The sequence below is a fragment of the Paramisgurnus dabryanus genome, chromosome 21 (genome assembly GCF_030506205.2).
Source record: "Paramisgurnus dabryanus chromosome 21, PD_genome_1.1, whole genome shotgun sequence".
Classification (NCBI taxonomy): Eukaryota; Metazoa; Chordata; class Actinopteri; order Cypriniformes; family Cobitidae; genus Paramisgurnus; species Paramisgurnus dabryanus.
The window spans coordinates 26,171,854-26,199,225 of record NC_133357.1 but is presented as its reverse complement, the minus strand read 5'-3'; the positions used below and the strand labels follow the sequence as shown (position 1 = coordinate 26,199,225).

Genomic DNA, 27,372 nt, shown 5'->3' with positions numbered 1-27,372 from the left:
AATATATTCATAGACAGAAAAAAATTATACGATTATAAACACTGTTTAAACTAAAAAGAATAACCCTGACCGACATTGAGGAGAACTTTATTTTTTTAACAGTATTATTAACAGTGTATTACACAAGTGATGAAATCAAATTCAATAATCATAAACCACTGTATTTTACTCCATCTTGTAGACGAAGTAATCATTTGCATAATTCATATAATGGGACTATGGTGACTGAAGAGCTCAGAACGGATGTTAGTGTTACAATTAATGCAAAGCCATTATCTGGATGTCAATAATATCTGTGTTGCATTGAGGAAGTGGACTGACAATAGTATATAGTATAACATAGAGGCATGTATATGATAAACTATTCAATTCTCAGCAAAGCCAGAAAGTAATTTATGAGATTACCCAAATTCACACAGGTTAAAGTTTGTCATTAAAGTATCTCTCAAACATATTAAGTGATCATTAAAAAATAAGTTTATTCAATGAATGAAATGGTTCCCTTTTCAGAAACTGTAAACAATGATAAACTATTAATAGAAAAGCAAAAAGACTCATTAACTGGCCATTAACTATTGAACACAACAGTTTTCTAGTATATTACAGCATCTAAGATTTCACAGGTGTCAAAGAAAATAAAAAACAAAACTTGGTAAGTTCAGCTCTTGTAATTTAACAGTTTATAATCGTTCAGTTCATTTGATTAAAAACCTAAATTAAATATCCAGTATAATAAGTGTATACAAATTGTATATATGGAAGTTAAAGTCTGCTAATTAAATAATTAAGCAATTTTTGTAAAGAAAACACCTAACCTTATAAATTTCCCTATAAGTGTTTTTACAGCTGGTATTAATGTTGGTCGTTCTCATCCAGGTGATCTTTACTACTTTTTCTTCTTCTTCCTCTTCTGATGGTCCCCTTTAAAACAAATTACAGTCAGTTTGAATTTGATCTCAAAATACTCTTTCTGACAGTGGACTATATGGTTAGCGGGATGTTGTCCACAATACTGTTAAAATAAAGATTGACCCTGAATGCACTGCAGATACATTTGGATGTCACTTCACCTTTTAGTGCTTAATCCTGTTCTGTACACACACTGTTCAGTAATGTATGGGAGTGACAACCACATTCTACTAGTTTTACTTTAATAATCGCAAAAACTTGAACACTTCAAGCACAATAAAGACAAAAATGGCTAGACAGCAGCTGCATAAATGCATACACATATGCAACGCTGACACTTAAATAAATTGCAGAACATACTGTTATAATATTACAGTTGCAATCCAGATTATTCAACCCTCCAGAGATGGTAATAATTTAAAAAAGTGTGTGCTTTTCAAAAATTGCATTTATAACAGTTTAGTGGCAAATAAATAAATAAAAGTGATAATGTCAATAAATAAAGCAATGCTTTTGAATTGTAGGATTTTTTAATACAGCAGTCATGATTATTCAAACTCTTTTTATACAGTGGTGGGGTTTTTAAGTCCCTTATTTCAATGGTATGGTACCAAATTGTGTTAAAACACATTTAAGCTTTTCATTCTTTAGGCAGAATAAAAGTTAGATCAGAGAAACAAAGGAAAAAATTTATTACTGCCAATTAATTTTGGGAATTTAGCTTATTCACCGTATCCCCCAGAGTTAGATAAGTCCATACATACCTTTCTCATCTCCGTGCATCCCTTAACTCAGTCTGACGCAGCCCCTGCTAGCTTAGCTTAGCACAGAGACTGTAAGTGAATGGCTCCAGCTAGCATACTGCTCCAAATAAGTGACAAAATAACGCCAACATTTTCCTATTTATGTGTTGTGATTTGTATACCGGTAGTCACACCATGTACAAATATCAAGGTATTTTCAGAAGGCGAAGCACTGCTACTTGGGTGGAGCAGAGAGTTTGGTCAGAGTTGTGCAAATCACTCTGCCCAAGTAGCAGTGCTTCGTCTTCAGAGAATATAGTTCCCAATATGTATACTGTTAAAAGATGGCTGTGTCTCATATGACCTTGTTATCTGTACACGGTGTGACTATACAAATCACAACACATAAATAGGAAAATGTTTGCGTTATTTTGTCACTTATTGGGAGCAGTATGCTAGCTGAGGCCATTCACTTCCAGTCTTTGTGCTAAGCTAAGCTAGCAGGGGCTGCATCAGACAGAGTTACCTTTCTCATCTGCTTGCGTGCTGTATGTATGGACTTATCTAACACTGGGGGATACGGCGAATAAGCTAAATTCCCAAAATGTGGGCGTGTTTTTTTTTAAGAAAGGAGGAATAAACATTTTAATGCATGGTATAAGGAACACACTAGGCAAACATGGCGTTTATCTTGCCAAATGCCACTTTTGGCCAAAATGAACATAAAGACTGACTTAAACATGCTAAAATTCATTTGATAGACCAGTGACGTTCTGGAAGAATGTTATATGTAGTAATTTGACCAAACTGGAACTGTCTGGACCCATGGATCAGCCTTATGTCTGCGGGGGGAAAAGGCGAAGCGTATGAGCAGAACGTCATCTCCATGGTCAAATATGGATATGGTCCAGTCTGGGTGCCTAGCTTATTGCAGGAAGTGGAAATGTATGAAGGACATCATAAATGATTTGATGCAACAAGTCATTTTGGCAAAGATGTTGTTTCCTTCAGTGTAGACTGAAGCTTGATGATCAATGGACTTTCCTGCAGCCCTCCCAAGGTATGTATCCAAATCTAGTTAAGCTTGGTTCATGGATCAGTCATAGTGTGTTCTTGAGTGATTTGTTTTCTCTGTACCGATCATGGCATTCTTGTGAGTGAGTCTTGTTCTGTACACACATGGAACAACAATTTTGGGGATTCACTCCTGCATTTAAATGCAGCTGTCACTCCAAACACTTTTCAGTTTGTACGGGTCTAAGAACCTCTAAAAAAAATCACAGAGACAGAAAAGCTATTGGCTTCAGATAGGTCAGAGCTAATGTAACTAAAAAGAAGCCATTTTAATTCTGGAATTTGTTAAGCAGTTTACTGCATGTTATTTCAGACCAAATACTTTTGATTCAAATCCATTTAAACCCAGCCTCAGGCCATTCAGAAATACCACTTTGTTTAGCAGAATCCATTAAAAATGGTGATGCTTAGCTAATTTACAAGACAAAATATGAGACACACTTAGAGGGTCTAGCATCTGAGCTCTTTAAATATCTGAAAAATACTGATAATATGCCAACCCTGTATCAAGAAAATATGTACCTATAGTCACATAAAATTGTGAGTCTTTTGCGTGACACTGACACGGTTTTCTGCCTTTTTGCGTGAACATGTCAAGCATTTCTGTTTATGTGTCACTGTTTTGTTACCATTGGATTTGTTACCATTGACGCTTCGGTTTAGGGTTAGATTTGGTGTTTGCGTTAGGATGTCACTTTAAGTATTGGTTTATTATACCCTATTTTCATGATTTTTTTAATATTTTGTGATTTTTTAACTTTTGCCGCCTGGCGTTAGAGTTGGGTTTGGGTAAGGATGAAATTTTATGTAAATCTAACCCTAAACCGAAGCGACAATGGTAAGAAAATAAGACAAAACAGTTAAGTAACAAATACGTCACAGTGACACGTAAACAAATGCGTGACATGTTCACACAAAAAGGCGGAAAACCGTGTCCGTGTCACGCAAAAGACTTACAAATTTATGTGACTATAGGTACATAATTTCATGATACTGGGTTGAATATGCAGTGTTTTGTATATTGCATTAGTTTTGTATAGTGCAATTCCAGCTGGCTAGGCTTACCAATAAACAAATGAACAAAAATGAATATTACATTTTTTTAAATGTTCCATCTCTGTCAAAAACAACAACATACTTTGTTAGCACTAAAATCAAGATAATGAAGGACGCATCATGGCACTGAGCCAGAGCACACAGCAAGAGAAAATCCTTCAGCGCGACAGCCACAATGTAAATAACAACACTATAAATCCACTCATTCAACTTTTCTCGTTTCTGTCCGTTTCTCAATCCGAAGGCTGCAGCCCTGAAGTCACATATGCAGGTTGCATGTCATCAAGCCTGGTTTATTTAAGTTAACTGAGCATTACATTCGCAAGTCATACGCATATTACAACTATTTGCGATTAACTAAAAGTAATAGTCAACTTTATAATTGTTAATATTCTGAAATAAGACCTTTAAGGCCTTTATTACGTATGCAGCTTGGAAATGCGACCTCCGGAGGCTGCAGCATTCTGTCTGTGTAGTGTCTCCATTGCAGTCATGACATCATTGATCGCAGGTGCCAGTCACAAATAGTAAGCACTTTTAATAAAATCGTTGTGATTGTTAGTGCGACTGGTAACGACTAGCTCTTAAATTCTTAGACTAGAATCGTAGTCAACATTTAAGCATATTCTTAAGAGCATTTCTGAGAATTTTTATTTTGCCGGCCCAGATTTAGGATTTACACTAAATAGGTGTCATCTATCAAGGGTGTCTGCCTCTCCATAATTTATCAATTATTTTATCAGTATATTAATGTAAATATACTAAGACGGTTTTAAGATTAGACTTAATTTGATTAATTAAATACGACTGATTTAAAACATATAATTTACAATTTGGTAGATTGTAATAAACAAATGCATTTTATCCACAGGTGTCAAACTCAGTTCTTGGAGGACCACAGTCCTGTAGAGTTTAGCTCCAAAACACCTAATCCTGAAGACCTTGATGACCTGTATCAGGCGAGTTTAATTAAAGTTGCAAATATGCTGTGTCTGAAACTGTTCACTATTCCTTACATAGAGAATGACATTTGAGTCCACTATGTGGTGAAGAAGTGAACGAAAATGATTTAGCGATTTTGGACACTGACATAAATACCATGCGTCACAGAGATTCCTCATAGACCCTTAGGGGGCGTGTACACCAAATCGTTAAAATGCTTCTAAAAACGTCAGGCGGACAACGACTGTAGGCCCTTGCCACGTTTATTCAGCTAAGCGCTTTGGTTGCTATGATACTTCAGCTTTGTTTATCAGTCGTTGAACGATGTGCTGGTTGGTTGTTGTGATATTTGTCCCGCCCCTCTTCCACTGTGATTGGATGACAGAGTGAGAAATGACATTGACGAGCTAAGCGTTTCACTCAAAGTTGAACATTTTTCAACTCTGGGTGCTCAGCGTGGAAAGTGTCGCACTATTCAGTGTTTGAATAGTGCGACACTTCCATTAGAAACAATTGAAAACATATGGCTGCCGACATAAACGCCTTGGTGTAGACGTCCCCTTACAAAACAACTGCTTGTCATATTTATTTACTATATTATTTAATAAAAATATTGTATTTTTTAAGTTAAGCATTAATTTTTAATTTGTTTATTTTTAAAAAGTAAAAAATAACTGACAACAAGAACTAACAAAAGTGTATTAATGTATGGTGTTTGCTGCCAGTATCCTTCAGCTGATTCCAGTTACACATTCATCTCCCATTTTATCATGGGAAATAGTGATTGAGCGAGTGTACATCAAAAGTGGATTGTGAATGGATGTAGGGAATGAATTTGTACACTCAGGTTTCAGACACACCAAAATGAGTTATGCTAAATATAGCACTATATAGGAGATTTGGAGAGGTTTTGGACAAAGCCTTAGACTTTGCATGACTGTGGCCTTCCAGGAACTAAATATGAAACCCCTGATTTAAGCCGCCTCTCACCTGCTGTGCTCCAGATCATATGGTTGAGCTTCTCTCCTAACAGGTAAAGAGGAACCACGGTAAGGGAGGCACCACCAAGGAAAAGACACAAACCACCGGGACCTAAGTGAGCCATGATGGGATACACCCAAATGTCGGAAACATGGTGCACCCACAATACCCTTAGAATTGACAAAAGCATACATAAGCAGTTAATAATATTCTTTTAAAGTGTTAATATGAAAATAACAAGTCATTTAAATGTTTCTGTGTGAACAATAAAAGAACAAAATAGTTACCATAACAAATACAGGACAACAAATAAAGCCAGAAAAACAATCCCTTTTAAACGACTGGGGTACTTGTTATTCTGAAGGAACATCTGCACCAGCAGCAAAGGCATGATTACTGTGTGCTGTGTGGAAAAAAAACAGAAATCGTACTTGAAGATTACAACATAACACAGACAAAAATCATAAATTAAAAATGACACATCCTAACATGTAGAGCATACTAGCAAGAAATTATTATTTTTTGATAAATAAACTCATCTAATGATTATTCAAATAAATATTAAACAATTTAGGCTTTGCTTTGAGGTTTTATTTCAATAAGACAAGTTAACTATTCAAGACATCATAGACGGAGTTTAAATACCTACGTTCTTGTGAGATAAAACGACTATTGCACAAAAAAAAAATATTTTTCAAGATTTGGTTAATTGTTGACATTGTTGCTAACATTAACCATTTGTTTAAGCCTTATTGAATAACATGGTATCTTTAATATAAAATTTACATTGCAATTACTGAGTTTGCCCCACATGCACAATTTTGATTTGATTTAATTTATTTATGGATAGCCCCTTGAGATGCATCATCTCATTTTCAAGAGGGTCCAAATAAACATAACATACAACCACAACAACAACAACAACAAAAAAAACGTTGAAAAAAATTGAGCTTCAGAAAATGATATCTTCAGATGCATGTGAAAATTAACAAAGCAATTTATGTTATTAATTTATGCATGAAACCTTATTAATTAAGGCACCTACCAATGCATGATTCAGCCAGACAGGAATGATATCATCTAAGAATTTGGGATACACCATCTCTCGGTTGTAAATATAGAGTGTCCAGAAAGAAGCAAACACGAACTGTGGGCAAGAAGAACATTTAAGGAAAAAATGAGTCGTATGTGTAGAATACGCAGTGGGACATGCCCCCCAACTTTAAAATAAAGATGATTCTCACCCCTGCACTTTTTCAACTTACCACCACCATTCTCACCAGCTCATGTTCTTTGGTTTGTTACTTAGATTTAGGTAAACTAACATTAAGCCAACCATAGATTTTTTTTGTTTTGAGCATCAAACTTTAAAAGACAGAAGCAGGAACAAGCATGCTCATAATTGCTGTTTGCTTCTGTTTTTAAAAATGTATGTTTTCATTCTTCTGATATATCGCTTTAACTAAACTAATCTGTTTTTGTGTCATTCATCGCAACAGTCAAGTGACCTACTGCACCTTATCTTACTGTGCCACCCACATTTTGTAACCCCCACTGTACCGATATTAGGGGTGTCACGATTCTCCAAATCCTCGATTCGATTACATTTTCGATTCTAAGGTCACGATTCGATCCGATTCTCGATTTTTACATATTTTTTTGAAGACAAAAATGATATGCCATTATTTATTATTATTATTATAGTTTAACATTAACATGCACATTGCACAACTCGCATGAGAGTTTGTGTGCTTCACTTAACGCGAGAGCTTGTAGAGAGAGGATTCCTTTTTGTACGCACATGGATTTAATGCACATGGACTTAATGCGCGTGTCTTGGACTCATAACATCTGAAATAAATCCAGCATCATAAGCAGCTGCGCTTCTCTCTGTCTCACCTGCACGTGCACGCGCTCTCGCATCTGTCCGAAGTCTAAACATAAACTAAAGTAGTAATCCTTATGTATATGTTCAGTTTTATGCGTTTCATGCGAGCTGAGGCAAACTATCCCTTTTGTTTCAAATATAATCCGCTGCATCTTTGTGCCTCTCTCACTCTCGCGCTCGTGCAGAGAGCTGCGCTCTGTCCAAAAAGGCAGATCACTAGGTAGTAATCCTGTTTATGATATGCATTTCAAGGAGTTGTAGCATCCCTCGTGTTTAAAATATGATCGCGTTCCGCTGGACAGATGTTTTTAAAGGCATCTCTGAGAGTTTTTTTCCCTCTCTTGGCAAGCCGACCGGACGTGACATGGGGGCGTGGCAGCATCGACGATCCCATTTTTTAATTCGAAGTTCGAAGCTGTGACTTAATTTCGATCGATTTCGATTTAAAATCGAAATCGTGACACCCTTAACCGATATGGCTTGAATTTGTTTACTTGTCAAAAGCTACTACATATATTTATTAGCAAAATTTACATGAAACATAATTTTTTGAACAATAAGCAACAATCGACTAAAATCATTTACATTTCAACACATGAAGTCTGCAAGCACCCTTGGAGATTGATTTTTACCTCACAAATTATAATCTTTGGCAACCCTTAAATAGATATCTGTCTGGGAGGGACACAAAAGACAATGAAAAAGTTTTGTAGGTAAGGACAACCCTGACACAAACAGCTTTAATTTATATAAATAACTAATTTGTGGAAACTTGTTGTTTATGCTGCAATGTATGGTTAATAGGATGGTCACATTTCTGCGTTGCTCTGAATAATAAGGCAAAAACTGTTAAAGATCGTTTTAGTATCACAGTGATGAGAGAGACCGCTACATATTAGAATTGATTTTGGTGATGGGAATGTTTAGGTTTTGGCAGATATGTGCAGGAAGCTCTGTCCATAATAAGTGTATATTGAACATTTCAACTAATGCTGATTGCATTAGGAAAGTCTTTTATGTCAAACGTATCAATGTGTTCTTTAGATGTGTCCTGTGTATCCCCCCAGAAAAACAAGTTCAACATACTCTAATTAAAACATAAAATATTAAACTTAATTGTAGCATGCATGAGCCAAATCATACTTTGTACATGTGCATAACATCCTGCTCCTTATATTCAGCTCTGGAAAAAAATGAAGAAACTTTTGCTTTTAATCAGCATTTTTACATGTACAGTATGGCAGCCATTCCAGTGTCTGCTGAAGTCCAAAAAAGCCAACCCTTTTTTTATTTTAGAAAAGCAAACCTTTTTTTACAAAAGCAAACCTTTTTTTTATTATTTTACAAAAGCAAACCTTTTTTTATTATTTTACAAAAGCAAACCGTTTTTTGTGATTATTTTACAAATGCAAACCTTTTTTATGATTATTTTACAAATGCAAACCTTTTTTATGATTATTTTACAATTGCAAACCTTTTTTATTATTATTTTACAAAAGCAAACCGTTTTTTATTATTATTTTACAAAAGCAAACCGTTTTTTTACAAAAGCAAACCTTTTTTTTATTATTTTACAAATGCAAACCTTTTTTTATTATTTTACAAAAGCAAACCTTTTTTTATTATTTTACAAAAGCAAACCGTTTTTTGTGATTATTTTACAAAAGCAAACCTTTTTTTATGATTATTTTACAAAAGCAAACCTTTTTTTATTATTTTACAAATGCAAACCTTTTTTATGATTATTTTACAAAAGCAAACCGTTTTTTATTATTATTTTACAAAAGCAAACCGTTTTTTATTATTATTTTACAAAAGCAAACCTTTTTTTATTATTATTTTACAAAAGCAAACCGTTTTTTATTATTATTTTACAAAAGCAAACCTTTTTATTATTATTATTTTACAAAACCAAACCTTTTTTTTTTTATTATTATAACTTTTAAGGCTGAGAGCATCATGCCAAGATGCATGAAAAATTGTATAAAAAATCAGGATTATTCAATTAATTTTAAATTTTTTAACTCTTCTTAAATACATTTAAAAGCATTAGTATTGTGCTGTTTAAAAATAAATACTCGTTTTTACTACAGTAGGTCTGGAGGCACCTTTATTGTTAATCTGACTCTGACTAGTTTTTCTGGTTAACTACTTTTAACACATTTTGTGTCATTTTGTGTTGATTTTGTGTTAAAATATAACAAAAGTTGTGTTAAAAGTAACAATATTTGTTGTTTGTAACACAGAGATCGGTGGATTGTTTTGTTTTTAACATATTTGTTAGGAGTGCAGTGTGTTTGCTTCAGACTTCATATTTCACGTAACTAGTGACATAACGATGGAAGTTACAAGCTAGCAAAAAAGGCGGGAAAACGGAAGATGTTGAATTGCATATCAAATGAAATTGTCAGGAAAAGGAGACTGTGGTACATATCCTAATATCAAATATTTTATATTTAGCGGAGAAGGGACAAAGCGCAATGTATTGTTTTGACTATCTAAAAGAAACTGGACTGGATAAGAGAGTATGAACAGAAGATGGCAGTAATGCAACAACTGGATGCGAGCTACCGTAAAACACCAAAGAAGAAGAAGAAGAACGATGGAAGTTCCGAAAAAGGTTCATTGAAGAACTTTTCGAGTTTAAAACAAGCAATGGAGCGTCGGTGTCAGACGTAAAATCACTAGCTGGAGTGGTCTCTTCATTAATACCAGAGCTATTTGCATGCGTGCGTGCGTGCGTGACAGGTGTAAACTAGAACATTCTGTCAGGGAATTACAGTTAGTGTTACTTACAGTGCAAATAGGGAAAGACAGAGCAGTAAAGTAAAAGTCTCTGGCTTCCGCGAGGATTCGTGGCGCTCCACTGCGAGTCTGTTTTACTGGTAGAACCATATGAATTACATCCACTGCTGCAGCTAATCCAAAAAATATCGTCTGCATAACCTACAAACAACAGAAAACGATGTGTTACATGAAGACACAATGCGACCAAGACTGACAGCTGTAACGAAAATCTAAGAACTCCAACCAGATTAATAAACGTCAAATATTTCCAGCGCCCTCCATATGATCGCACACCAGGATGTCTGTCCGAGGATACCAGAGAGCAGTTAGTCCACAGCGTAAATAAATACCAAGCAAAAATCATCAAATGAGCCAAAAGACAGATCTTTGGTCCTGGTCCTGTAGCGGACGCCATGTTTCATTGACAGTAACTAGACCGGACATTGACCGCTTTGGTCCTTTGCTGCGTCACGACACGTCCTGTCACTGGGCTGAAAAATGAATATTCACAAGTTTCCTGTTTTACGTTAAAACTGTATGTGCATCCCCGCGGACTGCACAGCCTCGGAAGTCCAGGAAGCGAACTGAAATGAGACGGGACGGGAGTTGCGTCACCTGCTGTTCCCGCCCACCGCGCCTGTCAAATGCCTGCGGGACACACAACCGACAGAACAGAGACGTTTCAGACTTAAAAATAATATGGAGCCAGATATTTTTCATTATATTTTAGAATATTTGATGCGTTAATGCAGATGAACTACCCCACATTGTATCAAATTTAACAACTTAAAAATAAAAATATACAAAAGTAAAACATGCAGAGTATTGCAACATCATTAAAACGTTATTATAAAAAATGTACTGAAAACGTGCAAATTACTATAGGTGGTTATTTGATTATTATTAATTAAAATCATAACAAGTTTGAATATGACTAAACACTGGAAAAGTTTGGGGTTTCTAATTTCACCACCTGTGTTTCTTAGTGTTTTGGGGAAAACATTGAAGATTGTTTATAATCGAATTCTTGAAAAAGAGAAATGTTTTATTAGTTACGTACCAACTGAGCAAAAGGACTGCAAAAAATCATAACATTAACAGGAACTACCAAAGATGCCATTACTATTTACTGACTTAAACATACACAATACAATCTACAAACTATTGTGCATAAACATCATAACAGCAGCAACAATACATGCTTTTGATGCAAAAGCGTGACAATCTTTTTGAAATCAGTTTTGGAAAACAGCACTTTAATGTGAAACAGGGAACTCATGAATATTCATCTCCACTGAATATTTCAGAACACTGGCTTTGATATCTCAGACATCCTTAACAGAGGACATAAAACAACAATATTTAAAATAAATTAAATCACGGTAAACAACAGAAAACTCAAGGGGTTCACAAACCTTCAGGCAGCTATGTTTATAGACAGCGCGCAGTTATACTAATTTGAAAACCACGCCCACCGGGGGAAAACAATTCAACCGTTTCCATTGCTTTGTATTGCGAGAGGCCGCCTCCTTGTCATTTCTGGCTTATATAACACAAAACAGAATAATGCCTAAAAGCTGCTGTGTGACAGGATGTACAGCTAACAAGCCAAAGAACTCAGAAATAAGTTTTTATAAGCTGTCAAGCCGTAAAACCCAGCCTTTAGGAGAAAAAAGTGGATCGACGACTACGTTTCCCTCTAGGGGGCGCAGTTTTAATAGTAGTACTCAGTGGCGGTTCTAGAGAGGGGCCAGCGGGGGCCAGTGCCCCTGTGACAACAAGCTTGGACCCCCTTGTGGCCCCTCTAAATGTGGGGTGTGAAATTATTTTTACACATTTTTTTGCGATTGTTGCTTTTTACATCCGTAATTAGACAGTGTCATAAACATGGTATTTGGCCTGCTATGCCTTTAATGCAGAAAATGATAAGACAAGAATAAGGTCTAAATGTAATTGGCCCCTCTAACAGTACAATTGGCCCCAGATTGGCCTCCCCAGTTGAAATGGTCTAGATCCGCCACTTGTAGTACTATGAAAAGTTGCCTGTTTCCACTTTTGTGTCTTTAAAGCGTAACTAAACCCCTGGTCAGAGCCTGACTCCACCCACTGGCAATATTTGAAAAATGCAAGAAAAGTGGGTAGATCCCAACGGAGATAGAGGGGACGAACTAAGTGTGTGGTGAGATCGTAACAAGGGCGTGGTGATCTTGAACCTGCTTACGTCACAAGTCATTTTTTTGGACCCAACATCCAATAGGAAAATTCAACTGCAGTAGCCACCGTTCAACCTCAAGAGGGCAGCACTCAGACGTTTTTACACCATATATTGTAATATTGAAACACTTTATATCCAAATGTCAAAAAACTTACTACAATCAATGAACAGCACTAATAAAGCATCATTCTTAGAGATCATTAACTAAAAAAAGTTGGTTTAGGGTTTAGTTACGCTTTAAACGTTCGTTTTTTTTTGTGTCGACAGCTTATAAAAACGTATTTCTGTTTTTTTTTTTGCGTGTTAGCTGTACATCCTGCGCACAGCAGTTTTTAGGCATTTTTCTGTTTTTTGGTTTTAAGCCAGAAATGACAAGGAGGCGGCCTCTCGAAATACAAAGTCAATAGAGACGGATGGATTGTTTTCCCCCCGGTGGGCGTGGTTTTCAGGTTATGAGTCTCTATATCTAAACATATTTTTATTATTTATTTGACTATTTTTATTTAATTATTTATTATTATCAGATAATTACAAATGTATTTATTGCACGTGACGTCTCACAATTTTGTGTTGTTGCAAAGCAGCTTTACATGAAAAACATTAGTAAAGACAAAACAATAATAAAAAAAATTGGATTTTGTTACATTTTTCCACATAAGATGTATGAAAGAATAACTGTCAAAATAATTGTCTGTGGGTTTGTATACAGTATAAATTCATAGTGCTCTAAAATAGCAAGTACATTTGTTTAGCGTGAAAGTTACCTGTCACATCTGGCAAACATGGCATGGCTGAACAGATATGTGCCAAATTGTCACCATATTCCTTTTGCCATAACTTTAGAAATGTCCTTGTAAGGTATATAACCAAGTTAATAATAAACACATGAGAACTATGTTTCAGATAAGGCACGCAATGGAAAACATTAACTTGTGGATAATATTTCAATTGTACACTCTAAAAAAGTTGGTGCTCAATAGCACTTAAAGCTCGTAATCAAAGAGGAAAAATCTTTAGTGCTATATAGCACCTATATATAGCATCTATAAAGAACCATAAGTGGGGATATAGCATCACTATAGCACCACTCATGGTTCTAGACAGGTGACATATAGGTGCTATATGGCCTTAAAATGGTCCCCTTATGATTGCGAGCCAACCACTTTTTGTGCTATTTAACACCAAGTACAGCGTGTACTTGGAAAAACGCACAAAACCTGCTGAAATTAAGTACAGCATATACAGTTTTGCTTATAAGTGTACATACCCTGGAAGAACTTATGATTTCTTGGTCATTTAAATACGAACACAAAATCTTTTCTTTTACTCATGACTAGCGTTTGGCTAAAGCCATTTATTATCAATCAACCTCTGACAACAGAGAAATGACCCTAATCACGACTGTATATGGCAGTCCACAAAACGCTAATTTTCTTTGCTATCCTATTGACTTTTCAAGTTATGTTTAAGCATTTTAAGTGATGCTATTAGTTTTGGTTAAATCAAATGCTGCTAAAACTGCTTTTTAAACTTACTATATTGGATTGAGAAACCCAACATGTAGTTGTTCTTTAACTTCTTTTCTCCTTATTATAACTTTTTGACTCTGCCTTCAAATAGAGCTTGCAAACAACATCCAATTTGATTGAGATAACTATTTGAAAATCTGGAATCTGAGGGTGCTAGAAAATGTAAATATTGAGAAAATCGCCTTTAAAGTTGTCGAAAATCTTTTATTATATATTATAGAGCTTTTATTATATATTATACTTTAAAATAGTCTAATGTTTTTTGTCATAAAAGAAAAATTGATAACTTTGACAATGAATTGTTTGGCTATTTCTACTAATATACCTGTTGTTACATAGTAGTTGTTTGGTGGTCCAGAGTTACGTTTATACTTCTGCGTGAAGGCTACTTCTGCATCGTGTCCGCCTCGACATGCAGACTAGTAGTAGGCAGTGTCTACAGGCATGTTGCTGGTGTAACCCACTGTATCAAAGCAAAAGCAAAGCTACATTTAACTCTTAACGCTGCTGTCTTATTTAATAGAGTTATGTATGCATCATATTATGCATAATATGTGCTTTGATGCCAGAGCCGATCCTCCCTATACACAGGCTACGCGAGCTGCGTAAGGCCCTGCACTACTAGGGGGCCCCCTTGTTGTTAACTTCATGCAGCTCCGCATACGGTTGACGCGCCTACATGCGTCTTCATTCGGATATGGTTTAAAGCTATCCGCCGGAGCAGGAAAGTGTTGTGAAGGTGAAATAAAAAGATTAAGAACACATTAATGTTTTAAATTCCTATTTAGTCTTGACCAACCATGCAATGGATTTATAACAAACACTGCAGTCCAAATCCAAAAAAAAAATATATATATTTGGCAGTAGACCTTGTTTTCTTCTAAGTACTAATGTACCTTTTCAGAAAACGTGTCAAAGAAAGTATTCTGATGAGTGTCACAGTAATGTAGGCTACATGAGGCAAAAATGTACAGCTATAAGATAATACGTGTTTTAGTTAACATTTTGTTTATAGCTAAATTTAATCAGAGACAGTGAATTTTTTTTGTTTGATGCCCACTAAATTCTCATTTAAAGTGCACATATGTTGACCTCTTTCTTGAAATAAGGTTATCTTTAGAAAAAAGTTGCCACGGCTAATTAAATGCCCTGAAAATTACCTAATTAGTTTTTAAAACCAAAAGTTGAGATTATCCATGTACTCTGAGTTAACTTATCCAGGCAATAACATTTCGGGCCCTATTTTAACGATCTAAGCGCATTGTCTAAAGCGCACAGCGCAACATCTAAATGGGCGTGTCCGAATCCACTTTTGCTAATTTAACGACGGGAAAAATGGATTTTGCGCCGAGCGCATGGTCGAAAAGGGTAGGTCCTATTGTAATGGGAGTATTTTGGGCGTAACGTGCAATAAACCAATGAGAGTCTCTGCTCTCATCCCCTTTAAAAGCTAGTTGCGCTGGCGTTATGTCTAATCCCTATTTAGATGACGGACTTTGTAAACTGAAAAAATAAGCGGAGGAAGAAGATCCCCAGTTTAAGATTAATGTTAAATAATTATGTTGTTTTTCCACTTGTATTGAAATTGTTATTTTTTTATTAAAACCTTTAAAACCCGTTTTCTTTTAGTCATGGAAGTAAAAAGCAGGCTTGTAATTGCTTTAAATGTATGGCTATCCAATATCATCAAAACATAATTTACAAGTATGTAAGATAAGGTTTGTACTCTAAAAATACTTTATTTGTAACAAACAGGAGATAAAGAATTTACAAACGGCTCTTCTCACGTTTCAGCACTTTGGACAGCGGTTTTTTAGCAAAGAGTTTTTTTAAGCGTTACTTAAAAATGTTTCTCATCTCACCATATCCACAGGTACAGAGTCATCATAGACAATAAATCCGTGAGGTAGCATTAAAAAAAAAAACATTTAAAAACAGACGCATTTGTTTAAAGCAAAGCATTTATTTACTTAGCAGGCTGCAGGTGAAGCAGCTCTTTGCGCCTTCTAACGTCTCATAATCTGTCCTCATTTATGTCCAAGAGATTCAATAATAATCTTTTACATTCAATCCTTTAATCTTTCATATTTAAAAGCATTTTTGTGCTGCTGCGCATTATGTACCTTGTGATAAGCAAACCCGCGTTGTCCTCCCGTGTTTAGGCGCATTTTACTAATGCGCTCTTTAAATAACATAAAACACATTGCGCCATTGACTTTAGACTTTAGACCAGGTTTTTGTTGGTCAATGGCGTAGTCTATTTTAGTTGCCTCAAAATAGCAACGCGCCAACAATGCGCCTGAACACACCTCGTTTTCAGACCAGAACGCCCATGGGCGCAAAAGGGGGCGCAAATGCATTTGCTATTTAAACAACGCGGCGCTAAACGTGAAAATTAGGGTGGAAACTAGCGAAAGACACTTGCGTCGCGCATTGCGCTGCATTGCGCCGGGTGTAAGATAGAGCCCATAAACTGTTTTCTGGAACACCACCTTGGCAAAGTCTTTTTTGCATAGCACAGTCTACATTTTTTACAGTAGTTTTACTAATATTCTACAAAATACTCTCTCTCTCTCCCTTTCTTTACACACACGTACCTATGGACGCACGCATGCACTCACACGCACGGATGTTTTTGTCTCGCAGCCCACAAACAGCTTTCATATCTCGTGTTGTGCACACATTAGTTGATCATTCACTCGAGTAGACAGGTGAGCTACTTTTGTTTCCTGAAACAAAAATGAAAGTTACTTAATACTTTATTTGTTTAAAATCACTTATTATGCGGCTTAATTTATAATGAATCTGTTATGATATATTGTTTAAAGAGAATGTAAACTTTATTAGGCAGAGTATTGTGTCTGTACAGTACATGCTGTTGCACATTATTGCTTACAGATTAATATTTTAAGATGATTTATTACTTTTGTTGTTGCTATTCATATTTCATTCGAATGTTATGGGGGCAGTCATATTTTTTTAATTGTTAAAACGAGTGCTTGCATATGACATTCAAACCCTACTAGTACTTTCAGTTCTTACTTGTGATTACTATAGGTTTTTAACAGTATTTGCAAAATGTGTTTATTATATACAATAAAAAAAATTATTTACAGATGTCCTAAATGCTGTGTTTGGTTTGGAGCACAGATGAAGTGGTTTCGAGATTGTTGTTTAATTTGCCAGAAAAGTCAGAGTTTTTGTAAATGCAAATTGAAGATTGGGTTTTGTGTCTAAGGTTTTGAGAATGTGGCGGATGTGTTTTAGCATTTGTAAAAAACTGTAAATAATTGACCCAACTAACCTTTCAGAAAACAATAGTGATGCTTTGCTTCGCAAGAAGCACCGCTAATAAGTATTTCGGATTTAAATTGTGATGCTTTGCATTGTTTCAGCCCAATGTTTCAACCTAACTGCTTATAATAATTTAACATGCATATTAAAGAAAAACTAATAATGCATCAAGGAAGCTAAAATAAATAAAAGATAACTGGTAAAAAGTGTTTTTAAATAAGATTTAAAAGTGCAGTCTGTCACTTCTATGGTATATTGCAAGTGTGTTGGAGGGACAGCCAAAAGACCAATTTGAGAGGGGTACAATTTATATTTTGGAATGTATATTGTCAACATACTAAGTATTAAGGAGCTACAGATGCCATAAACACTATTGATTAAGCTCACTTGTATTTAAGACAGAATATCATTTAACATCCCAATAGATAAATGTTCATTGTTCCAAAGCAGCTGTACACGAAATATAAAGAAAGAAAACACAGAAAAGCAAAGAACAACAAAAGCATGGCAGGTTTTAAATATAGTTTAGAGTACATGAAGTTGAAGAGTTATTTACATTTATTTCCTTATTTGAATAATGGAAAAAGTAGTAATCCAATTCCAAACTATAGTTTTAAATCTAAAAAGAATGAGGTGCACATTCAGAAAATATCACAAAAGTTGTTGGTACCTTTTGAAAAGGTCCTATGTAGCATTTTGGCAGATGTACCTCTGTGTAGTTACAAATTTGAGGTACCGTGCACCTTTTAGGAACAAAAGTGTGCGTTTTTAAACTGCCCCTGTGACAACTTTTTTACTTTTTCTGAGAGTATAATAATATATACAATAATGTAATAATAATACTAAGTGAAGTATCGAAATCTGCAAGATTCTAATTATATATATTTTATATTTTTATAATAATGAAAGCAGTATTTACATAGACAGTGCTGAATAAAAATCTGTGCCATGCTGGCTTTAAATATTTTTAAATACTTTTTAGATACACAAACTAACAGTGAAATCCATTTAGTACATTGCATTTTTTTCATTATCCTTATTTACTATAAATCTGTATTTACTGTGTAAACTTGTTCATGCTGAGTAACCAAATGTCCTTCATGGGTCTGTTTCACAAACCTGAACATCCAGTTTTCTGTGGTACATTAACAGTCAGACCAGCATAAGAGCTCAGGGGTAGTGGACACTTTTAAACTTCTCTTCACTCAAAAACACAAAAGACATAGGAAGATGGCGCATTATAATCAAGTAAGCATGATATTTACAATCATAATTACTTCATAGTTATATTATCAGGTTCTAGATCATTTTATTTCATATATCTAACATATGTAATTATCTCCTTTAGCCATTATCCTCATCATCTGCCAATGTCAATCTGGGTGCGTCTGTCAATCCTCAGTAAGATACTTTTATACTTGTCACAACAAACTAAACAACCTGTATATATCATTTAAATGTATGTGAATACATACATAAAACATGATGGATGTATTGTGTAGTCAATATGATGCAGTTATTTTGATATGTTGTTATTTGCGGTAGTCTGATTTGTTGTATGTTTTTCAGTGCCAAACCCACTGACTTTGACTTTTTGGCAGTGATAGGTAAAGGTACCTTTGGAAAGGTAAGATTAACAATGTACAGTACCATTAGACTTTACAAATGATTAACGCTTCATAAGGTAGTAGGGGTGTGACGAGATCTCGGGATATTAATGTCACAAGATTTCTTGTTGTGGTGAAATACTTGATACTCGTGATAACAGTATTTTACTTTTACAGTGCATGCATTATATCAATCTGTCTTTTACATGCGTGTGTTTTTTGTTTGGGTTTCTAATAATGTTATTTTGGGATCTCATAAAGTCTGAGGTGCGTTGTGTTTGATTGTTAATGTAAAAACAGGTGTTGATTTTGATTATTGCCTCATCATTATTATGTCATCTTAAAGGTGATTGCTCACTTAGGTCTATTTCTAAAAATATCAAATAAATTTATCATCAATTACCAAAATATTTCTTTGGGACAGTCGTAGTTAAAACATTTCAAAATTATGTGATTTTAGTTTAATAAAATACTATTCATATATTATTATTAAGGATTTTTTTAAAAGTGTAAAAATCTCATTCTTGGGAACCCAATCTTCTGTTTCATCTCGTCTCGTAGGGTAAGTGTCTCTTCACATCCCTATAAGGTAGTCTTCTACCATAACTTTTTCAGTAGGTCTTAAAGGAACAAGTTTATAAGTTTACATGCAGAAAATAAAATGCCTTTATTTAGCTAAATTGTGCCTCTTCAATTGCAGGTGCTTTTGGCAAAACTCAAAGCAGATGGAAAATTCTATGCTGTAAAAGTTTTGCAAAAAAAGGTTATATTGAAGAAAAAAGAGGTTCGTATTTATTTGGTTTTAAAACATGCTACCTATTTATTTGTACAGTACCTGTTTGTTTTTCATATTTTATTGTTTATCAACCCTTAAGACTAATATTAGATAACATGTGCAAGATCAGAACTAGCACAGCTAGTGCAGTAAAATAGGCAAAATCTAATCTAATCTCACTTTTACTTTGCCCTTTGTACTATACAAATAGTATAATAGCCCAATAAATAGTCTAGATAGCCCAATAAAACAAACTGCATTCTTTTTATTAACAAAAATAGTTTTTATTTTGGTTTAATTTGATGTAACAAAATATTTTGAAATCTGTGCTGAATTCTATGCTAGACCAGGTTAGTTCATGTTGGCATAGTTGGTCTAACTACACACAAATGATTCTAAATAGCACTTAATGTGGTTCACTAGCTTGTAATCATAGAGGAACCATTTTAGGTATACTATATGTGTAGCACCTGTGTTGAACCATATTGTGCTATATAGAACCATATCTGGTGCTATAGTGGTGCTATATCATCCCCGGATGGTTCTTCATAGGTGCTTTATAGGTGCTATATAGCACAAAAAATGTCCCCTATGATTACGAGCTTTTTAGTGCTATTTAGCACTATTTTTTGAGTGTAGGGGCAAGCATAGTCTTGCTGTTCTCAAGCAAAAATGGAGCTGGTAAAGCTGGTTCACCAGCATGGCCTTGCTAAGTTGAGTGTGAATATGCCAGCCAGTTGTCTGTATTCAAGCAGTATTATGGAGACAAGCATTTTTCCCTTTTAAGAATTTCTCACTCGACATTGCATCAATAGCCGATACTAAGGAGATAATTTACTTCTTTCTGAAGTGTATTTAATAATGCCAAGTGCAGTTGCAGATTGCACTGACCAACGTCACTTAATATGGTGCATAGAGCTCGGGTCTCCACCACTATAGATGGTTTCATCGGACACACGTACGTTGACATGATTACGCGTCTGAGTAAAACTTAACTTTCGGTTTCTGTTTGTTTAATGCTCTGACTAGTTTCTAAACTGAACTCTGGAACAAATACCTTGTCAAAAAAACAAATGTTTTGGTTTCCTAAAGATGAGGGGAGACGGCGATCATGGATTACTGCTATTTGATTGGAGGTTTGGCACAGAGCCGATTCTGGCCTTCCGGGGGCCCTAAGCAACTTTGTGAGGGGGCCCTGTCGTCGCGTTCATAAAAAACATTCACTGTCTCTGCTTAAATAGCTATAAACAAATTGTTAACTAAAACACGTATTATCTTTTTTGCCACATGTACATTACTGTGACACTCATCAGAATACTTCATAATTATGACATTGACACATGTTTTCTGAAAAGCCCTTAATCTGTTACATTAGTACTTGGAAAGCAAAGTCTACTGCCAAATATATTATTTTTGAAGTGATGTAGAACATCAGGGAAATAAAGCTGAATAAAATCAAAACAAAATAGCTGTCAGATAAACTATAACAAACAACTCAACAGATTTTCCAATTTGTTTAAAAACAAGGCATGATCAGACTCCAGAGGTAAACACACCAAAATACACACAATTATATAAATATGCAAACTTTAGACATAATGTGCATTGTTTTAAAATGCTAACAGGAGTCACTCAACATCTTGCATGAATAAATGTGTTTATTTTTTTTTAACACGTATGAAAGATTTTGATTATTAATGTGTACACGCACTTCTAACAAAACACACTGGACTAAAACGTAATCTATTTAGACTGCAGTGTTTGTAATAAAATCCATTGCATAGTTAGTCAAGACCAATTTAAAACATTAATGTGTTCTTAATCTTTTTACTTTACCTTCATTTTGTCGCGGACTCGTGGTTTGTCTTTCCTGCTGTGGACGGATATTTTTAAACCATATCCAAATGAAGACGCATGTTGATAGGCGCGTCAAACGAATGCGGAGCTGCATAGATGGACCGACAATTGGAATTAAAGTATCGTGAGATCAGACTGTTTGTTATAATTTCGAATATCTCTCTTGGCACAATGATGTCACATGCCAGCTGGTCTGTGTAGCGCTGCATGAAGTTAAGAACAGGGGGGCCCCCTAGTGGTGCGGGGACCCTACGCAGCTTGCGTAGCCTGCGTATAGGGCGGATCGGCTCTGGTTTGGCATCCGATCTGTAGTTAAGATTGTATACATTCATTTTACACAGTAACTTTAGCTCAGTGTAGTTTTTGATACGCTTTAGCTATGATTTGAACTAAGGTAATTTACGCGTTGTTTATTTTGCCTGTTATCAGAAATCTTAGCAAAGTTTACCGGAAGTTACGTTTGTTCCACAAAAGCCGTTTGTTTATGTTGTTACTGTTGAAACCATGAAAGCGACATAACCTCAGAATCTTTCTAATTCACACTGAAAAGAGACTCTTGCGTCTAATTCGGCAGTCCAATGAATAAATGAGTAGGCCTATGTAGAATCCTGCTGGCCTGTCCGTGTGGTCCCGCTGGCAGTATCGGCGCAGAATGCTCTGGTGCTTTGATCAGGGATCCACAAGCTTTTTGTGAAGAGTGCATTAAAGAGTTGGATTTAATGACCCTGTTTATGTGACAGCCTAAATCTGAATCTTTATTTTTAATTCGGAGTTTAGTGAAAAAACATACACAACCTTTACCTATCAAACTTTTAATAAAATTTTCAACACAAATGCAACCAGTACTTGAAAATACAAAGGTTAATGTTGAAATAAAACTACTGTTATTATAAAAAATGAATCCTGTATTTTATACTGTAGCATTATATATTTTTTTGTTTTGACGTGAATGATGTCAGTTCATATTTTTCTTGTTTACCTCCATCAATGTTGTCTTGTGTAATATAGCAAAAGAACATAATGGCAGAGAGGAATGTGCTACTCAAGAGCTTGAAACACCCTTTTCTGGTCGGGTTACACTACTCCTTTCAGACCGCTGAGAAGCTTTATTTTGTTCTGGATTATGTCAATGGAGGAGAGGTTTGAGACATTTTTTTAAATGAATTTAACAGTCATTCACACAGTATTATCTGCATGGGTCTGCAGCTAACTGTATTACCATCTCTGTATATTAGTTTCTATACCCTTTTAAAAGAGTAAACTTTGAAATGTATTTTATTATACAAAGATTTTAGTTTATTTACTTACATTCTTTTTTTTATAAAAAAAGAAACAAGTACATGCAGTAGATGATTTCAGGTTCCTGTTGTTGGGGTGACATTTGGTTCTGTGACTCTCCCAACCACTAGGAAGCACTGTCTGCTCCCTCCTGTATTAACTCTTAATAAATGTAATAAAAATGGATCTTTTGTTTTAATAGTTGTTTTAGTACTAAATGTTCCTGTCTTTTCCCTCTCCAGCTGTTTTACCACCTGCAAAGAGAGCGATGTTTCTCAGAGCCACGGGCCCGCTTCTACACGGCCGAAGTGGCCAGTGCCATTGGTTACCTTCACTCTCTCAATATAGTTTACAGGTCAATAACTGTGAGATTTTCTTTGTATCATACTATAATCACATTTATTGTTGGCCTGACCACTTTTATGTCTAAATGTTTGCCTCCAGAGATCTCAAGCCAGAAAATATCCTATTAGATTGCCAGGTACAGTGCATTATTTATTTCTAACAGAGCTGTTTAATGCATTTCAAGTATTCTATATTGTTGTAATTTTTGTGTTTTTTTCTAAATCAGGGTCATGTGGTGTTAACAGATTTTGGACTGTGTAAAGAAGGAGTACAAGCAGAAGAAACCACCACAACATTTTGTGGTACTCCTGAGGTAAAAATATAGATGCAAAGAGTTTTTATTTGTTCATCTAAGATTATAAAATGTAATCTTGTTTTCTATCAGTATCTAGCACCTGAGGTCCTACGAAAAGAGCCCTATGACCGAACAGTAGACTGGTGGTGCCTTGGAGCTGTGCTTTATGAGATGCTGTACAGCTTAGTAAGTTTACTCATTCATTCATGTACTTTTGCGTATTTTAAAGGGGACATTTAACAAGACTTTTTAAGATGTTAAATAAATCTTTGGTGTCCCTAGAGTAAATATGTGAAGTTCTAGCTCAAAATGCCATCTAGATAATTTATTATAACATGTTAAAATTTGCCACTTTGTAGCTGTGAGGAAAAATTTGCCGTTTCTGGGTGTGTCCTTTAAAATGCAAATGAGTTGATCTCTGCACTAAATGAATTATGACGTTTGTAGCATATCAATGACATACGGGTCAGATACATGTGGCCTGGCCGTTCAGACAGATTCAGGACCACATACCAAAGTGGCCTGGGTCACATTTGAAAAGATCGGATCTGTGTCGTTCAGATTGTCATGAAAAGATCAGATACAGGTCGCATAGGGGCAAAAAAATCGGAATTGGGTCATTTCAGCCTGCAGTGTGAACGTAGCCAAAGTTTGCATCAATACTGTTGATGTAAATTTTAATCTATCACTACAAACTGTATACCGTTTGAAAGCTCCAAGAATGTAGATTTAACTCAATAGGGTGATGTGACGCTTATCTCTGGATAATTTTTGCACTTAAATAAGAGACATACCTTCTAGGTAGATATCAGGGAACAATTTAACAGATTATTTCAATGCATTCTTTGGCACCTTTAAAAACTTTGCTGGGGTATTGAAACTACTGTATTTCATCCTCAACAGCCTCCATTCTACAATCGAGATGTATCTGAGATGTATGAAGCAATTTTACACAAACCCCTTCACCTGCCACCTGGAAAGTCTGAGGCTGTGTGTCACCTGCTCTATGGACTCTTGCAAAAAGATCAGCGTCGCCGAATAGGAGCTATTGCTGATTTTGTAAGTGAACTTTGCAGACATACCATGATCCATAGCTTTGATAAAATTGTGGTAAACTTTTCATATGAATGAAGGAAATTAATTTATTTTAAATCATTTCAAATTAATTTAGAGAAATTTAATCTGGCTAAATGCATTTTAGTGTACAATTGTTTACCAGACCAAGCTTCATTTCTATTTAACTGTTTTTGCAGCTGGAGATTAAAAACCATGCGTTCTTTGCCCTCATAAACTGGGATGATCTCTATCACAAGCGAATTACACCTCCATATAACCCTAATGTGGTAGGTTCTTACAATCCCTTCCACACCTTATGTTACAAGACGTAACTTCTATACCAACGCCTTTATTTTGTTAATTATGGATTCTGTTGCATTATGTTTTATTATGTTACTATGGCAAGGTGTGTAATAAGATTTTGTACAATCATTCAGAGAGGCCCTTCAGATCTTCAGCATATTGACCCAGAATTCACCAGAGAGATGGTGCCCAACTCTGTGGGCCGCACCCCAGAAACTGCACATAGCCTGGCCACCAGCAGCTCCAATGCTTTTAATGGCTTCTCCTATATTTCTGAAGAAAATGGCTTTCTTTGAGGCACGCCAGCTGATCAAAGTTTTTCTCAAATAATGTTACCCTTTGGGGCATCGAGCATGGATCACTTTTTTTATAGTAACGGGAAAAAAGACTTGAAAGAAAGAGTATGGGCAGCAACGACATAAACAAGCGGCTTTTGTGGCCCAAACATAACTTCCTTTAGACCTCAGCAGCATAGAATCAATAACAACATAGTCCTTTTAGAGTTGTTTATTTCTGATAACAAGGAAAATAAATAACTAAGTAGATTACCCTTGTATAGATATCTAACACGTATCAACTACACTGAGCTAGCATTACTGTGTAAATAATGTATACAATGTTAGCTACAGATCCTTGAATCTGTGCCTGGGTGCCACATCAGTGATCCGTGCTCTCCCTCTTCCCTCATCTTTAGGAAACTTAAACATTTTAATTTTGAAAAGGTAAGTGTTTCTGAGATCAGTTTAGCGACTAGACACACCAATAAATAAACACAGACTGAAAGTTAACTTTGGACCAGCCGTGTAACGGCAGCAACGTGCGTGCATCCGATGAAACCGTCTTAGAGGTAAAACACTTAAAGATGGAAATGTGTCGGATCATACGTTTTCTTTGTATAATAAAATGGAATAAGTTATTGCGTCAGTATCCAAAAGAATAGATCGTTAAATCTGTTGGATACATAGGTATTACTGTTAGAAATATCATTATATAATTGCCAAAATAAGCATAATTGTGGGGGTTTTTTTCAATATTGTTGCATAATTTTCACTAGTAAAATGTTTTATGCAAATCTAATTTGCGACAGTGCACATAATAAAAAAGCTATATCAAATAAGGCTGTAAATGTGTAACATTAGTGCATACATTCATGTTGTGCAATTGTGTTTTTGCTATTAGAAACAAAGTCATTTGTCTTTAAATGTAAATCTATGTTATGAATAATCTATTAATGTACATTATTTAATTGTGCTTTGAGGTTAAGTATTAACGCATGTATTTAATAAAGTCTTAAGCTGTTTTGGAGGCAGATGTAATACCATTGATAAAGATATTATAACATATTAAAGTTTATTCATGTTGTTGTTTTTTTCTTTCATTGTGGCTACACAGAGATACTTTTCTGCTTACAATATTATGTTATAAATTGTAATGAAAATAAATTTGTAAATAAAAATAAATTATGTTAAAAATAAATAGTGTGAAAATTTTCTTTAAATACAACAGGGAAATAACAGACAAAACAACACCAACTATAAAGCCAGCATCACTAAAACAGTAATCCTTTTTATAAATTAAACTTGCATAGACAGATGTACAAACAATCTACCTTTAATATGTAGACAGAATATATGGAATTATTACATATTAAGGGTTAAATTCAGGGTCACCATTTCTGTCTGTTACAATTAATGGGTAAGTTACTTATGAGTAACATTTGCACTTTTGTCACTCTTGGTGTAATTGTGCAAGAATTGTAGGTTATGTGTGTTGATGTGTAAAAATATAATGAATCTAAACCAATTATTGTTTAAATAATTGAGCCAAAGACAAAATTAAGTTGTGTCCCACTCTATGAGAATAGAGCTGAATTTTTTATTAATATATTGTTAATTTTAGGTAAATTCTTTATTTACAAATGTACTAAAATCAAACCCTATTTTTCTGTATTTAAAATTTTTTCTTGATAGCTACCTTCCTTCTTTACATTGTATGAAAAGCAAGCAGGCTTGTAAATTTGCTGGGCTCATAAAAGACTTTGACATAGAAGATGATTGACCCCTTTTTGTGTTATTCTTTATTTCCTTTTATTTATGTAGGTTCTATGATTTGTGCGCCTTGCTTTTATTTCATTTTATTTTTTCACAGCGTAACAAGTATGCATGCCATGTATAGATGTACATTTCTTCATAATAAAAACACATAAAGGAAGTGTTTTAGCGCAAACAGGGCATTCTGATCTTAATCACACATTACATATAATAGGGAAACTGTAACATAATACAGGTTTATGTAAAATATGTTTAATAAAAGAAACAGTGGAATATGTAATGATGGTATGTAATATAAAATAGAAAGGAAAAGTCTTAAAGAGGAACTAGAATAAAAATCACTGGGAAAAAAAGATTTTACATTAAGTAAAATATTAATTGATGGAT

General features: G+C 35.0%; 2 protein-coding genes across 6 annotated transcripts; one reads left to right on the top strand and one right to left on the bottom strand.

The window, feature by feature from the left end:
- Positions 1–71: 71 nt before the first annotated feature.
- adtrp1 (androgen dependent TFPI regulating protein 1) lies at positions 72–11,011 on the bottom strand. 3 transcript variants are annotated; one of them, XM_065286424.2, is made up of 6 exons: positions 10,625–11,006; positions 10,390–10,539; positions 6,751–6,852; positions 5,993–6,108; positions 5,715–5,875; positions 72–921 (listed from the first exon to the last, which is right to left on the bottom strand). In XM_065286424.2, exons 1-6 carry the CDS (start codon positions 10,793–10,795, stop codon positions 887–889), a joined length of 735 nt encoding a protein of 244 aa, XP_065142496.1. In that variant the 5' UTR covers positions 10,796–11,006; the 3' UTR covers positions 72–886. The 3 variants fall into 3 exon arrangements, with proteins under 3 accessions (XP_065142496.1, XP_065142497.1, XP_065142495.1); XM_065286425.2 differs by lacking the exon at positions 72–921 and adding an exon at positions 2,213–2,821 and having other exon boundaries at positions 10,625–11,010; XM_065286423.2 differs by lacking the exon at positions 72–921 and adding an exon at positions 2,782–2,919 and having other exon boundaries at positions 10,625–11,011.
- sgk2a (serum/glucocorticoid regulated kinase 2a) lies at positions 8,141–26,295 on the top strand. 3 transcript variants are annotated; one of them, XM_065282452.2, is made up of 13 exons: positions 8,141–8,306; positions 18,571–18,666; positions 18,767–18,819; positions 18,988–19,045; positions 19,726–19,809; positions 22,666–22,797; positions 23,178–23,290; positions 23,380–23,416; positions 23,507–23,593; positions 23,666–23,761; positions 24,479–24,634; positions 24,829–24,918; positions 25,069–26,295. In XM_065282452.2, the coding sequence occupies exons 2-13, from the start codon at positions 18,649–18,651 to the stop codon at positions 25,228–25,230; spliced, it is 1,086 nt and encodes a 361-aa protein (XP_065138524.1). In that variant the 5' UTR covers positions 8,141–8,306; positions 18,571–18,648; the 3' UTR covers positions 25,231–26,295. The 3 variants fall into 3 exon arrangements, with proteins under 3 accessions (XP_065138524.1, XP_065138525.1, XP_065138523.1); XM_065282453.2 differs by having other exon boundaries at positions 18,550–18,666; XM_065282451.2 differs by lacking the exon at positions 8,141–8,306 and adding an exon at positions 16,779–16,835.
- The last annotated feature ends 1,077 nt before the right edge of the window (positions 26,296–27,372 follow it).

Coding starts and splice junctions, on each gene's coding strand:
- adtrp1 (XM_065286423.2), bottom strand. CDS start 10,795: ATGGCGTCCGCTACAGGACCAGGACCAAAGATCTGTCTTTTGGCTCAT. Junction 10,540..10,624: donor ATTTGACGTTTATTAATCTG/GTTGGAGTTCTT, acceptor TGTTGTTTGTAG/GTTATGCAGACGATATTTTT. Junction 2,920..5,714: donor TATGATCTGGAGCACAGCAG/GTGAGAGGCGGC, acceptor GATTTTTTTTAG/AGGTTCTTAGACCCGTACAA.
- sgk2a (XM_065282452.2), top strand. Junction 18,820..18,987: donor GGTGCGTCTGTCAATCCTCA/GTAAGATACTTT, acceptor TATGTTTTTCAG/TGCCAAACCCACTGACTTTG. Junction 24,919..25,068: donor CTCCATATAACCCTAATGTG/GTAGGTTCTTAC, acceptor ACAATCATTCAG/AGAGGCCCTTCAGATCTTCA.